This window comes from Neomonachus schauinslandi, chromosome 7 (assembly GCF_002201575.2).
Source record: "Neomonachus schauinslandi chromosome 7, ASM220157v2, whole genome shotgun sequence".
NCBI lineage: Eukaryota > Metazoa > Chordata > Mammalia > Carnivora > Phocidae > Neomonachus > Neomonachus schauinslandi.
In genome coordinates this window covers 25,981,705-25,996,039 of record NC_058409.1, presented here as the reverse complement: position 1 = coordinate 25,996,039, position 14,335 = coordinate 25,981,705, and the positions used below count along the sequence as shown (strand labels likewise).

General features: G+C 55.7%; 1 protein-coding gene across 5 annotated transcripts in view; it reads right to left on the bottom strand.

Annotated features, from left to right (window-relative positions):
• Positions 1-14,335, bottom strand: part of JADE2 (jade family PHD finger 2) — a 52,211-nt gene that overhangs the window by 17,696 nt on the left and 20,180 nt on the right. For all 5 annotated transcript variants that reach the window (XM_021701806.2, XM_021701805.2, XM_021701804.2 and 2 more), the window contains 6 exons: positions 11,041-11,198; positions 6,429-6,589; positions 5,518-5,729; positions 4,191-4,358; positions 2,473-2,589; positions 787-1,251 (listed from right to left, as the gene is read on the bottom strand). In XM_021701806.2, the coding sequence (XP_021557481.1) occupies positions 787-1,251; positions 2,473-2,589; positions 4,191-4,358; positions 5,518-5,729; positions 6,429-6,589; positions 11,041-11,198 (1,281 nt within the window). The remainder of the gene's footprint in view (positions 1-786; positions 1,252-2,472; positions 2,590-4,190; positions 4,359-5,517; positions 5,730-6,428; positions 6,590-11,040; positions 11,199-14,335) is intronic.

The window sequence follows — 14,335 nt, the reverse complement described above, 5'->3', positions numbered from 1 at the left end:
GGGACTGGAAGCTTTGGGGGGCCTCCATGCTCCAGGAAAGCAACTCTCACTATCCCTCAACCACCACAGCTCACCCCAAAGCCATGGCGTCTCCTCATCTGACTCAGCTCCCAGAACTACCCGCTTGCACCAAGCCAAGACCCACTGTCTCCTAGCATAGAGCTGGGGGCTTTGGGTCATCCATCCACTGTAGGCCCCGTGATTCCTTTCCCAGGGTGAGTGTTTGGAAGTTGCAGCCACAGAGGGACGGTCCCTGCTTAAAACATTCTGCAGTCTCCACACACATCATGGCCCACCCACTGACCTTTCTCCTATTCCACACAGGCCACTGTGACTCCGGCCCACCTGTACGCCCCCATGCCTCTTAACACCTGTCTTCCCTGCCCTGGCCCAGCACATGCTTGTTGGGTTGATCCAACTTGCTGTGATTCCCAGTTCCTCCTCGGCCTCTGATTCCAAGCAGAAGCTCATGTGCTGGGAATAGGCATGGCCCAAGGAGGCCACAAATGGGGACAGAGGCCAGTAGACACTGGAAGCCTGGGTCGTGCCCCAGCTCTGATGCCCTCTAGCCTCAGGACCCTGGCAGGGCCCCCACTCTTCAGGCCCCCACAAGGGTAGGGACAAGAGGCGCTCGGAGACCCAAGGGCTAGATGCTTCCCTGTTCTGCATAGTATCAGATACCCCCACCCTGTCAGAGACCTGGAGGCCCTCGGCCCCCGGGCCAGAGCGCACCACCTGAGTCCTGGAGAGCCATGGCTGCTGTGGGGCAGTGGCAGGGGCACTCACCCTCTCCAGGTCCTGCCGCAGGTGTGTGAAGAGCTTGAGGCGGCGGTACAGGACATCCTGCTCCTGCTGGGCCAGGTTGTCCACCTCATCGGTCTTGGGGGTCAGCAGGGGCTGGTTGGCGTTGGCTTTCCTCTTCAGCTTCCAGTACTGGTAGATGAAGTCAACCAGCGCCTCGGCTAGCTCCAGCCGCTCAGCCACCTCGGCTGGCTCCACCAGCTCGTAGAAGTCTTCCTCCAGCTGCTGCAACCGCTGCTTGCGCACGGTCACCTTCTCCAGGTCCTCGCCGGCGGGGCTGGGCTCCGTGGGGTCGGAAGTGGGCTCCCCCCGAGGGCCCCCGTCACTGTGCTCCTGGCAGAACGACTTGAACTTTACCTCGTCGTTGTCTGCTAAGATAGTCCGCATTTCCAGGCCATGGTCAAAAGCGCACGTGACGTGGAACGCTGTGACGCAGGAAGGCATGGAACACTGGAGGGAAAGGAGGGAAGTGTCAGGCACGAGGGGAGCCCTGCTAGGAGGGAAGAGGTTCCGCTGAGAATCCAGGCTGCCGGTGACACCCGACCCACAATGGTTCGGACCCGCAACATCCTGTGGCTATGGAGGGAGCTCTGGTAAGTGGGAAGGGGGAACTCTGGGGGAGCCTGAAAGGAAATGGGGCTCAGTACCATATATATCCTGGGGAAATGAGCAGTCAGGAGATTTGACAACCCTTGGGAGTAAGCTGCATTACTGTGTGGGCAAAATGACTTTGGAAAAAGAGGCATCAAAAGAGACTGGTGATGGGTCCCTGCCTCCCTTCTGCAACATGATCTAAGATGGGGAGTCGTGTGCCGCCTCTGTCCTCTGGAAAGAGGGGCTGGAAGTGGACCCCCTTCCCTCTCTTGCCCAGGCAGCTGGGGCCAACTCAGGGCCGGCTCCTCTCTCCCAGCCTTGGATGATGGCTGTGGGCAGCTGATAAATGTTTCAGCAATACCCCACCCAACTATTAATGAATATTTAGATTGCACTCACAAGTCATTTTGAAAGTCTTAAAAATGGGCAGAGGCACATTTAGTGTTTGCAATGACAACTGTTGCTAGAGAAATGAGGAAGACAAAGAATGACCCCCCACTTTCCAACCCAAAGACCAGCAGCATCACATCATCTGGGAACCTGCTGATAAAGCAAATTCTCAGCCCATTCCAGATCTATTGAGTCAGGACCTCTGGGGATAGGCCCAGCAATCTGTTGTAACAAGCCCTCCAGGTGCTCCTGCTGCACACCAGAATCTGGGAACCACCGCTATGGACAGACTGCTAGAGCCCTGCCCGGTATGGGCTCAGCTGGAGGAGAAGTGGTTCCCGCCCCTCCCACACGGTATGTCTGATGTCAGAAGTGAGGTCCATGTGTTTATTAACCCCAAAGACAGTCACTCTTGGGGAGAGCCAGGGCACGGCAGCTCGGTGAGCCTTTGCTCCCAGGGCCTATACGCCGTGCCTGGAGGGGCTGGGGATGGAAGAATGCCCCTCGGTGGGGTCCTGCGTCTGGCTACGGGACCAGGCCTCCACGGTGGTTCTGTCTGCAGCACCGTGGGGACAGGGGGAGTGGGGTGGCAGCTGCCTGTTTTCCACAGCGTTCCCAGATGCACCCCTCTCTGCGGCTGCGCCTGGCATGAGTCCCCGGGCAGCTGCGAGGTGAAGGGCCTCGTACCTGGATGCAGGTGCCTGTGCACTCCTTGCAGAGGTTGCAGGACAGAGCCCAGCGGCTGGCTGGGATATGCGAGATCTTGGTGATGGGCTCCATCTTCTCTGGACACCCAATGCTGACCTGGGCAGGAGACAGGGAGCTGCGTCAGGCCTCTCCTCCCCGCTCGCTTCTAGGGATCCCCCAAATGGGAGCCGTCTGCCGAAACCAGGTAGGGGGCACACAGGGCCGGGGGAGAGCCCCTGCATCCCAAGACCTTCCTGACTCTCCCAAGCTGACCAGGAAGTGAGTGCGTTAGTGTTTGCTCACCTGTGACTAGCCTTGTTTGTGACTGTGTATGAGAGTGTACATCAGGCCATGTAACTGATTATATGTGTGTGTGTGTGTGCGTGCGTGTGTGCGTACGTCGTGGTGGTGTGGGCCTTGAGGCAGCGAGGCTTCAGTGTGTGTGTGGGTGTGTGTATGCATGCAGACGCACACACAGATGAGTACATGCAGCATCCCCATGTCTTCTATACCTCACCCCTTCATTACTAGCACCTTCGGAGTTCTTACTAGAACACGAGTTTATTTAGTTTATGTTTCTGGGCAGCAAGTAAAGGCCCCAAGGCAGCATCTCTTCTCCTCCAGGGCCTGCCTGGCCAGTGGGGATGTGCCTTTGTTTAGCCCTGCCCGTCCCTCCTACGGGGACGAGCCAACAACCATACCTAAGTCTTCTGGGCACACAGCCCACCCCTCAGCCCGAGGATACATCTGCCTCCCCACTGCCCATGCCTGAAGATGGAAGAAGGGCTCCTGTTCAGAGGTCCTGAACCAAAGGGCCCCCATGGTGGGGCAGGGTCTTTGCTGGTTCTGTCTCTGAGGTGCCCAGTCCAGGGAACACCCAGAGGTAGTCCCAGCTTTCAAGAGGTTGCTCTGGGAGCAAGAAACCACTGTCAACGCAACCATGATCACCACAGAAGCCTACAATGGGGAGTCCCTGCAAAAACCTTCAGACTGGAAGCCCACGAACCCCACTGGAAGCCCCCTGCTGATAGGGGCACCTGGCTTGCTTGCAGGCACAGGCAGCATCGGAGGGGGCCACGTTCCCAGTTGGGGCACACAGCGGGCCTGGGGCAGAAACTCTGGTGAACGTCAGCATTTCCTATTTCAAATAGAACAGGGTGACTTTCCAGGAGCCCAGCGCCCTGGTGACTCACTAACTCACGGTGGACCTAGTGTGTCACCCATGGTCCCCCCTCCACCTAGACTCAGACCCAGGCCAATCCCTCCATCCCAGGCACAGCCATGAACCCACGGACCCACCATCCACTTCTAATTAGCTCTCTGCCTGACTGCCTGATTTCCTTTTCGGTCAGCGGCTTATTTTTGTTTTAAGCAAGGAGCCTGACGTTGGTTGGAACCACTGCCTGGATTTGGAAGGACCCACAGCATGCTTCCCCCTCTGCTCTGCTGCCTGACTTCTGCTCAGATCTCAGACTTAACCACCTGGATCCCCCAGGGGCCCATAATCCCACCTACCCATGGAAACCACCACCTGAGTTCTATCCAAGACCACAGGCAAAGCTCTCTGCGGGTTGCTGCCCCAGTTCTTCTCAGGTGCCACATGTGAGATACCCCTTTTTATGGAGGCCTGTCACCTTCTTTCCCAGTGCTCTGCTCCGAGTTCTGAGCTCCATGGAGACCCACTTCCCCAGGGCCGCCCCCTGCCTCGATCTGCCCACCTCAGGAATCCACAGAGCGCAGCTGACGTGCACCCACTTGGTCCCGCTTCTGGTGGGCTTCAAGGCTCCTCCTCGTTTGGGGCAGAGCAGGCACTTTGGCTGGACACCCAGGGCACACGTCCGGCACAGCCAGCTGCCCGTGGGCACCTTGAGGATCCCGTAGCATGCCTGGGGAGAGAGCAGGGCGGTTACCATCGACACCTGGTCAGGAGTCAGCTGCACACAGCCCCGGCCCCAGCCCGAGCGAGGAGCTACAGAGCCCCACTGTGAGCAGGCTCTGGCAAGGAGGCCTCCACAGGGATTCTAAGGCAAAGACTCCAGTCCTCTGTGGAAGGGCTCAGCTCTGCCCTCTGTTGGGAGGAAAGTCACTTTGGCCAGAGGTTCCTAGTAAGTGCTGGACTTCAGAAGTGTCCATGTCCAGAAGTTGGACACAAATTTGGGTTTGTATGCTGCTTGAGGACAAGGCCCTGAGTGTTTTCCTTTTTTCACAGGGATTTGTGAAGGAGGCTCCTCCTAGTCATGCCTAAGGCTTATGGACCTACGAGCTACTGGGTATAAGGGATATGAATGAATGAGGGGTCCACTGCCTCTGAGCTCCCCAGAAGCTATTCTAGCAGCAGTGGCTAATAAGTTGTGTGTGTGCTCAAAGTCAGGGCTAGAGTGGGTCCACTGGGTTCCAGTCAAGTCTTCTGTAAACAATGCCCAGCGATGCCCAAAACCTGGGAGGTTTGGGGCCCAAGATCAAGAGGGGGGGCATGTCAGGCAACACGCGTGGTATATAAGATCAGTAGTGGTAAATCCTTACAGCCTGTACTACACACTGTTCTAAGCAAAGAACTCCTAGAAAGTAAGCGAAACCTCCCAACAACTTATTTTCATTTAGAGTTGAGGAAATAGAGGACCAGAGAGGTTAAAAAATTACCCAGTTTCTTATTGGGTAATTCTTATTCAAATTGTGCCCTGCCACAATTTGAAATCAGGCAGCCTGGCTCCAGGCTTTGCTCTCCATCACAGCATGGTGCGGCCTTTTTCTAAGTTCAGGTCGGAGAGAAGAAGAAGCAGGGGGGCAGGGTGTTCAGCGGGGAGCCTCGGAGGGAGGCCCCCAGGACAAGGATGGAAAGGCCACCCAAGGGGTATTTACTCAACTCTGGCGGACAGCGCTGAGCCCTGGGGCACTCGCTCCATTCCCTTCCTCCTCCCTTGCCCTGCTTCTCAGGGGCCTGTGGCCGCAGGGCTGGGGCCTTCCTACAGCTGGGACGACCAGCAGCCAGCAGCAGCCTGGCAGGGCAGCAGGTGAGGGCGGGGTGAGGCTGCGGGGCCGGCCCACCTGGTGCACGCAGACGTTGCATTTGTCACAGAAGACCATCTCATTGCCATCTTCACCCTCGGGAGAGCGACACACATCACAGACGACGTCCTCATCATACTCGATGCCCAAGCCCTCCTGAGTCTCGATGGCCCGCACCATATTCTGGTGGCACAGGGTCTCTAGCTCCTCCAGCACACGCTCCAGCGTCAGCTCGTCTAGCTCGGGCCTCTCTGTGAGGATAGCAGGGGAGGGTGTTAGGAGCCTGGCTTGTCAGGACAGGTATATGGCGAAGGGGGGGCGCGGATCTCCACTCACCCACTGTGTGACCTGGGAAAATGTACCCACAGTCATGGGCCTCAGCGCCATCATCTGGAAACAGGATGGGCTGGACCGTTCAATCTCACAGACCCCTGGGGGCTGGTCCCGGGGCTCTGACTTTAGATGGCCTGCTTGTGACCACACACGTGTGTACATGCAGATAACATGATAGGATCTCTGGGATGCAGCTGTATGCATGGGGAATTCACTGCCTGAGCTGCATGTATGGGGTGGGGGGACCTTCCTAGGACGTGTTGGTGGGCTCCAGCCAGGAGGCCCCCGCTAACTGACCCGGCGCCCCATTTGTCATCGTAACTTCACTTATGTGTTCACTTACTCTTCGTGTAATACTCAGGCTTACTAATAATATCCTCAAGAACTCTGCAAGTGACAGGTCATTATTGCCCCCACCTGACAGCTACAGAACATGAGGCACAGAGACATCAAAGAAGTTCTCTGATCAATAATGCAGTAGGGACTTTCTCTCATATCCACGCGGTGCCAAAGCCCCGTCGCAGCCACTGCCCTTCTGAGGGTGAGGATGCTGGCATTCGGAAGAAAACCCTGCCTGGCCTGCACCCATCCCACTCTCAGCCTGGCAGGTCACCTACCCATCTCCTTGAGCTCCGAGTTGATGAGCTCCAGCCAGTAGGCATCAATCTCGTCCAGGTCATAGCGGCTGCCCCCAGGCCAATCAGGCTGGGAGCCCTCGCCAAGTTCAGAGCTGCTAGGGGACACCTGGGTAGGGGGGCCTTCCAGCGGCGGGAGGATCCTAGGAAATCAAGAGAGGGTATCATGAGGGGAGGGACCCTCAGCCTGCCACCTTCACTGGGTCTGGGGGCCACCAGTGAGTTGGCCAGCTCAGCTGAGGAGCTGGTGGGCAAATGAGGTGTGAGACTTTGAGGTCACCACCTTACACTACCTTGTCCTGCCTGCCCACCCTGCAGAGACTCAAAGGACTATGGGAGAGGAGACCAAAGGGCAGAATGTGGGTTGGGAGTGGGTGCTGACCCATTGTCTTACACATCCCATAAACATCCATCCTGCCCAGAGCACACCTCTACTGGTCCTCCCATGAGGGCATCTGGGCTTAGCTAACGCTCCAGGATCCAGATCTGCCCTGCCTGGGGCTCTATCAGAGGCAGCCCACGTGCTCTCCTGGGCAATGCTCAGTGCAAGCCACTTTGGGACAGGTGGGATAGAGTCAGCAAGGCTTCAGGTCCTTCAGCATTCCCCTCAAGGCCAGGGGGATGCCAGGAATTGTCCCCATGTCCCCGCAAGGTCGGGAGAGAGAAGGGGTCTTACCTGGGTACAGTGTTGCAGCCCAGGGTGGCCCTTTCCACATTCTCTGTGGTCTCCCTCCCCAGAGGACATAGTGTCTCCTACACACCTTATCATTCCCTCCAGATACAATGTAACCTGAGCAGTCAGGTCTCTCACTGTGCTGCCCCCACCCTCAGTGCAAGATGGAGACCTCCTACCTTGGATATAAAGACGTACATGCCTACTACAGCCCTAGGATCATACTCCAGCTCAGCCCTCCCTTGGGCCACGGCTCTCCCTGGGGCAGCTCAGAAGGGTCCTGGCTGCAAAATGTGGACTCAAAGTCCTGATCCACTATTTTCTTTTTAAGTAAATTCTACCCCCAACATGGGGCTCGAACTCATGACCCCAAGATCAAGAGTCACATACTCTACTGACTGAGCCAGCCAGGCGCCTGCCCCCTGATCTACCTCTCATTGTGCGATCTGAGCAAGCTGCTTAACTTCTCTGTGCCCTGAGACCTCATTCAAAAAAATAAGCTGGCAATAATAGTACTTGCCTTCTACGGCTGGTTAAGGGTTAAATGGACAAATACGTGTAAACTCTGTCAACAGTGCCCGGCACACAGTAAGCACTGTAGGTGTCTGAGTGCGTATTTTAAGTCCTCTGGATCTCACTCTACTCCTTCAGAAATGGAATAGGAGGGCTTTTTGCCTTGGGAGGGCAGTTTCCCCTCTTGGCTCAGCTGTGTGCTGCCCGAGTTCCCAATGCCCGTTCCGATGCCAGCTTTTCCCACCCCCCACTGGTTGCCATGGTTATTGCGGCGGAGCCTGGCTTCCATCTGGCCAGCCCTGCCAGGCCTGAGAGGCCCCTCACTGGCCCGAGAGGCCTCCTGGGGTCAAAGGCAGGGCTGCCGGGGGTTGTGACTCAGCGCCGACTGGGGAGGGGAAGGCAGGGTGGCCCAGAGACACGGCTGAGCTATGGGAGGACTCCCAGGCTCCAGGGCGGGCCCCGCGTGTCAGCCAGAGGGGCAGGAAGGCAAAAATGGCCTCCAGACCAGGAGGAGAGGGTCAGAGGGAGGTTGAAGGGCGCAGGAGTGAGGGCAAGTGCTTGGTGCCACGTGGGAGGCCCAGATCAAGGAAGACCTCAGGTAAGGACAAATGGTGTGACTCCCTCCATCCTCCTGTAAAATAGGTCATTCCAAATGGATGCAGTGCTGATACTCTTAGTCCTACAAAATCCCCTGAGGGTCTTATTGGAATTAACACATTCTTTTAAAAACATAGATTAATTTTGTCTTGACTCCGCTTTGTTTGTGCTCCCGGCGTAGGCTCAGTCAGATTTTGGATATAAGCTTTGTCCCACTGCCTACTGGCCTCACCGCCTACACCTGTATGGTCAGTCAGCTGCCCCCTGGCCAGACCTCTTGGGGCCAAGATCACGTTCCTTTCTTTCTCAGAGACTCTAGGGTTCAGGGGCTCACACCAGAAAAGGCATTTCCTGTGCTTCCTGGGGCCCTCATCTTCATCCGTGATGCCTCTTCTGGCCCTGGCTCTGGCAGAAGCTATCCTACCAGGCGTGGGCTGACCTGACCCTAGGCCAAGGACTCGGTCTCAACTGTAGCCAGCAGGACAGAGGTCAGCTGGAGGAAGTGGATGGCTCGGCTGGGACCTGGGGGAGGGTCTCTACTCCAAAAGATGACACCCACACCAGAGGTTGGTTTTGCCCTGGGTTGAGTCTTTTGGCCACACAGAGAGGCAGCAGCATAGACCATTACTCAATTCACAATCAGGGGGTGAGACAGGTTCTCATTACCCAGATAAATTTCAGACCATGAGGTGGGCAGACGTGCCCACGGGCCAGGGGAGACTGGAGGAAAAGCGGGAGGCGGAAGGGGCCGGGGTGGCAGCGGGGGGAGGGCGTCAGTGTGATCGGGGCACGGGCTCTCTCTGGGCCTCACAGGGGCAACCCGGGCTTGTTCTCGTGGCTTGGGACTTCCTGGCCCAGCCCCCTAGGCCCTGGCGGTCACGCAGGGAATTCCCCAGAATTTCCCAGCTTCCTCATCTATCATATCAGGACAGTAAGATGTACTTCTAGGGCCGGTATGCTAATTAAATGAGAAGATGAACGTTAACAGGCTCAGCCCAGCAAATTCTCAGGAAGAGCTGCTGTAACAATTCTGACCGGGCTGGCTGGTGCACTGGCTTGCAGTGGGAGGTGCCCAGAGAGATGGAGGGACTGGGCTGGAGGGAGACAGGGGAGCCTTCTCCAAGCCCTCCCTGCCTCTAGTCTGTCCTCTCCAGAGAGCACGGACGGGCCAGGAATGCCTGGCTCCTGTCAGCTTAGAGCAGCCGTGCATAGCGGGGAATGCACCTCGTTGAGCCAGAGCTGTCTGAACGCGTGCTCTCCTCTTGATGTCAACAGATAAAGCACTGCGCCGGCAGACAGAAGCCACGCTACTGGTGTGGAAGCATCTGCAATTAATTACCCAGGCCATTGGATGTTTCCGGAACCACCTGACATTGACATCAAGGAGAGAGGACAGACAGCTGGGCCAAGCCTCAACAGGACTCACCTCTCTGCCCAGCTGCTGGCCTGTCCCGCCCCTTCACTGCCCTGGGCCCTTGCCATGTGTATTCGCATTTAATCCCCACTACACCATTGGGCAGCTACTGTTACTAGCCCCGTTTTACAGAGGAGAAACCTGGCTCAAATAGGTTAGTAATAGTTCTTTAGTCTGCCTAGATGAAGGTGTGAAATTGGCTAGGAGCTTAATCCATGTTTAGAGAATACATTCCCTCTGCAAACCCCACATATTCTCCCTTCCAGAGAACCCTAGAGCTCCCCTGATCCTCAGAGGGCCTGACACCAAGAGCTGGCAGGCACTCAGCCCTCTGGAGCCACAAGATGAGCCCTGCCCAGCACCCAATCCTCACAGAGCACCTAAGCAGGGTTCAGAGTCTGATTTGCCTCTGTAATCCCATGCCCAGCACAGGCCTGGCACCAGCTGGGCACTGGGGGGTCTGTGAGCCACTCATAGGTGTGGCTGCCAGCAAGCAACGGTGCCAATGTCAAGGGTGATGAAGGCTGCAATCTTTGCCCCAGACCTGGTCAAAATGCACCTAACCGAGAGCCACGGGGCTGCCAAGGCCAAGTGTGCTGGTGGGCCAGGGAGGCCAGGACCTCAGGTCCCTCAGCCCAGAGACAAGATTTAGGGGTTTTTCCCAGGGTGCAGAAAGAAGCACTTGGCTGAGCTCTGTCACTGGAGGCAAGGGCCATGGCCAAGATGCACCAGGGGTCTCTCCAATCCACAAGACCAGAAGGCTACAAAGCCTAGAGAGGATGCACCCTGACCCAGCCCTGACCCCTGGCAGGGAACCCTCCTGAGGGTGGTCACAACCACTGCTTCCTGAGCATCTGCTGTGTGCCAGCATTCAACTCCCTCCCACTCAGAACTCCTTAAAAAGGTTTAAGAAGTCAACAGCATGGCTTATTCCTGTCTTAGAGATTGTTTAGAAGCCTGGAGATTTCCCTGATAAGATCTGCTCATGGGATGCAATTTGGATTGACATCAAGCTAATCCATGGCCAGTTTCTACCGAGCGCTGGTGTGTGCCAGGCCCTGTGCCAAGTGTCTCCCACGCGTCGCTGCCCTTGTCATCTCAACCACCATACGAAGTAGGTGGTATTGTTACCACTCTCATTTCACAGACAAGGAAACCGAGGCCCAGGGAGATTACATTTCTGGCCCAAGGTCCCAGTCAATGGGAGTGGCAATTTGAACCCGAGCCATCTGGCTCTAGAGCTGAGCCCAAGCCCAGGCCCTCAGCCTCAAAGATAAACTGCCAGTATTTCTGGAATTTTTCAGTGGTTGATGGGACCAAAGAATCTAAGACGGAATAGAGAGAGGCTACAAAGTTCCCTTGCCCCGGCCTCCCCTGTTTAGGGCCTCCTGGCTTACCTCACCACGGGCTCTGGAATAGCCTCTGCCCCCGCGGGCACCTGCACGCCCTTCTCCCATTCCTGTCGCCATGGGTCCGCCAGGATGTAGTAGTCATCCGGGCTGAGCTGGCAGGAGTCTGGGATCTTCATGGCTGTGATCAAGTCTGTCCGGAAAACCTGTCAGGAGTAGGAGAGGAAAGAGTGCCTCAGGGTGGTCTGCTCCACAGCCAGGGCAGGAAGATGCAAAGGCAACTTGAGTGGGCTTTCTGCCCACTTACTTAGGAGTAAGAAGCCAAAGCAAAGGAAATCATGACAATGACACATCTTCTCTGAAGTCAGCACAGGGCTCTGCACACAGGAGATGTTGGGTAAATGTGTTGAACTGAATTCACCTGTGTTCTGATCTGTTAAAGGACAGAGCTTGAATGACGGATGGTAGTGGACCTCAGAGGGAAAGGAAAAAGGGGAAAAACTAGACTGTAGAAAGGCTTCTGTGAAGGCATTACTGCCATTAAGGGACTGACTGCTCGGGGCATTTCCACAGGTTTAGAATTATGTTCCTGCTCGAGGGGAGGTGCGAAGCAGGGCAGGCCACCAACCTAGGCAAAGGAAAGGCCAGGACCTTATGTAAACAGCTGAGGGAGAGGCAGGCCCCAGCACAGCTTACAGACAACTTCCCATGGGTCAGGGTCCCCAGCGTCCCTTAAGAACAAGGATACCGTGTCCCCTCCTCAGCCGGGGCAACACAGGGCGGTCTTCTGTGTGTGAGAGAGTAAGAGGAGGATAGGGCTGCATTTTTTTCTCAGTAAAGCCCATCCAAATCTTCTCAGAGCCAGGCCATGAATGTGTGCACCCTCATGCTCTGGTTTTCTTCTGGGCAACGGCTCACTCAATGTTCTGTCTGTCCCCATCGACCCCCTCCGTCCTCCCACCCCAGAACAATCTGCAAGCCCAGCCAACACCGGCAATGCCCCTCCCTCCCCGTTGCCTGACCTCACTGTGGCCTCCCACAAAGAGCTGCTGCAGGTCTTGGTAGCAGCTCCAGATTACTACTTGACTTGTTTAGGCACCCACTTTCCCAGGGATTATCAAACGAGAATCACAAGTTGAGAAACCACTTCCAAGAGCACTGCAGGCCTCAGACCAAACTCCAACAAATCTCTCCCTCCCCAGAAAAACCAGCTTCACTGGCCTTCCAGAGGCCCATGACCAACCCGGTCAGTGCTAACCTCTGCCTGCCAGGGGCCCAACTCACTGGCTGTGTGTGTCTCATTTGAATCGAGGGCCACAACAATGAGGAAACAACTGAAATGGGTGCACTAAGGGGACTCAAGGCAGCATCTTCCAGAAATCTAATTAACATTTGCATCTGGCTAGACAGGGCCCTGGTTTGGAAAAGGTCAAGTTTCCTGAAGACTCTATTTGCCAATATAATTTAATTGTTAAGACTAACACCCTAACATTTAATTAGGGTGCCAGTGTGAAAAAATTAAAATGAGATTACGATTAAATGCTAATTAAGCAGAGGATGAAATGCGGTGAAGATTTCACAGCCCCGATAATTTGCATATCTTATTAACAAGCGGTTAAGATGGCTGATACAAGAACACAAACTCAGGTAGTGGGTGCTTCTGTGCTGTTCTTCCCAAGTCTCCCTCTCCTGGCTTGGGCCTTTCCTAGCCGAGCCCAGCAGGACCGGGACTTGGTTATTTCCTTCTGGAGCTGAGGCGGGACCTGGTGGGGTGAACTGAACCCACAGTGGACTCATCAGGGCCTCCAAGTTCTCTTGATCCCAGTAAACCAAGTGGGGTCCAGACCAAAGCCCTGTCCCTCTGATGCCACGGGAAGCCTCCCACCTGGGACAACCCATCATCTTGCCCCGGAAATCACCCCTTCACTACCGTCACTAGGCGCCCCTCCAGAGATGCACAGGTAAGCCTGAAAGTGATTGCTATTCCCTCATCCTGGGCTATCCCGATCACCCTGACTCAGGGAGTGCCAAGTGTCCCACAAAGGCCCCTTCCACTCCGTCTTCCTCCCTCGCTTCCCAGCACTTACACCCCAACAATTAACTGGTGTCCACCTGTTGCTATTTTTTTTTGCCATCTCCCCCCACCCCCCTCCAGCAATCCTGTTGTCTGCTACGTTCTCAGTGCCTGGCATGACCACTGCCACATAGTAGGTGCTCAGAAAATAGTGACTGAAAGAGTGAATGAATGAATGAAAGGGCCTCTCTGGGAAATTACCCAAGGAGTCGGAGGCCCCCAGCTGGCTCCTCCACAGTGCTTTTCTGAACCCCCATCAACAAGGTGAGGTACCTCAAGGATACACGTAGAGCTCCCCAAACACGGGGACCTAACTAGAGCAACACGCAGCCTCTGGTCTGCAGGGCTCGAAGCCTAAGGACCAGTGCACTACCCAAGCTGGAGACTGAGAGACCACAATGTCAAGCCCCACCAGCAGGGGAGAGGTGGCCCTGAGTTCGGAACAGGCATGGCACTGAGAACTCAGCAGGAAGGAAGGGATCCCAGGCTCAAGTGGATCAGAAAGATTTAGGAAGGAGAGGGAGAGAGGGAGGGAGGGAAGGAGAGAGAGGAGGATAAGAAGAGAGGGGGAGAGGGAGAGGGAGGGAAAGAGGGAAGGAGGGAGGGAGGGAGAGAGAGGGGAAAGAGTCTAGCCCCAAGAGAGGTGCGTGTTTCATCCTAGGTCACTCAGGGAACAGGTGGAAGACTGGACACAGGTGGCCCTTTTGGGCAGGGGACTGATGGAAATGCAGGAAGGGGAGCACTATCATGATGGTAGCAGCCAACACTTAAAGAGCACCGTGTATCCAGTACCAGTCTACGGGATGTTCTTGAATTGATTCAGTATTAGTCCCTACACCACCTCTCTGAGGCCAATGCTGCCATCATCCCTATTCTGGGACGCTAACCTAAGGTTAGTTAAATAGCCTACACCAGGTCCTACATGTTCAAAGTGGCAAAAGATCCCAGGCCACAAACTCTGGAGCCAAACAGCTCTCCCCCACAACCTGCCTGCCCCTTTTGGCCACGTGCTCAATGCCCGTACTGAAGCCAAATCACATAGCTTCCCCAAAGGCTGGAATATGCAAATCTGATGGTGGCCTTTGCAAATTTCAAGCCCTTCGGTGGCTTTCCACCATCTTCCCTCAGGCTGAGCTGCAGGGCCTGCCAGGCCCTGTGGCCACACAGATACACATCAGTCTGTGGAGCACTTTTGACCCTTGGCACAGAGGAGCAACCTGCTGGGATGCTCTTCTCTCTTGCCAAAGTGGTGCCAGCCTGTTTTATCTT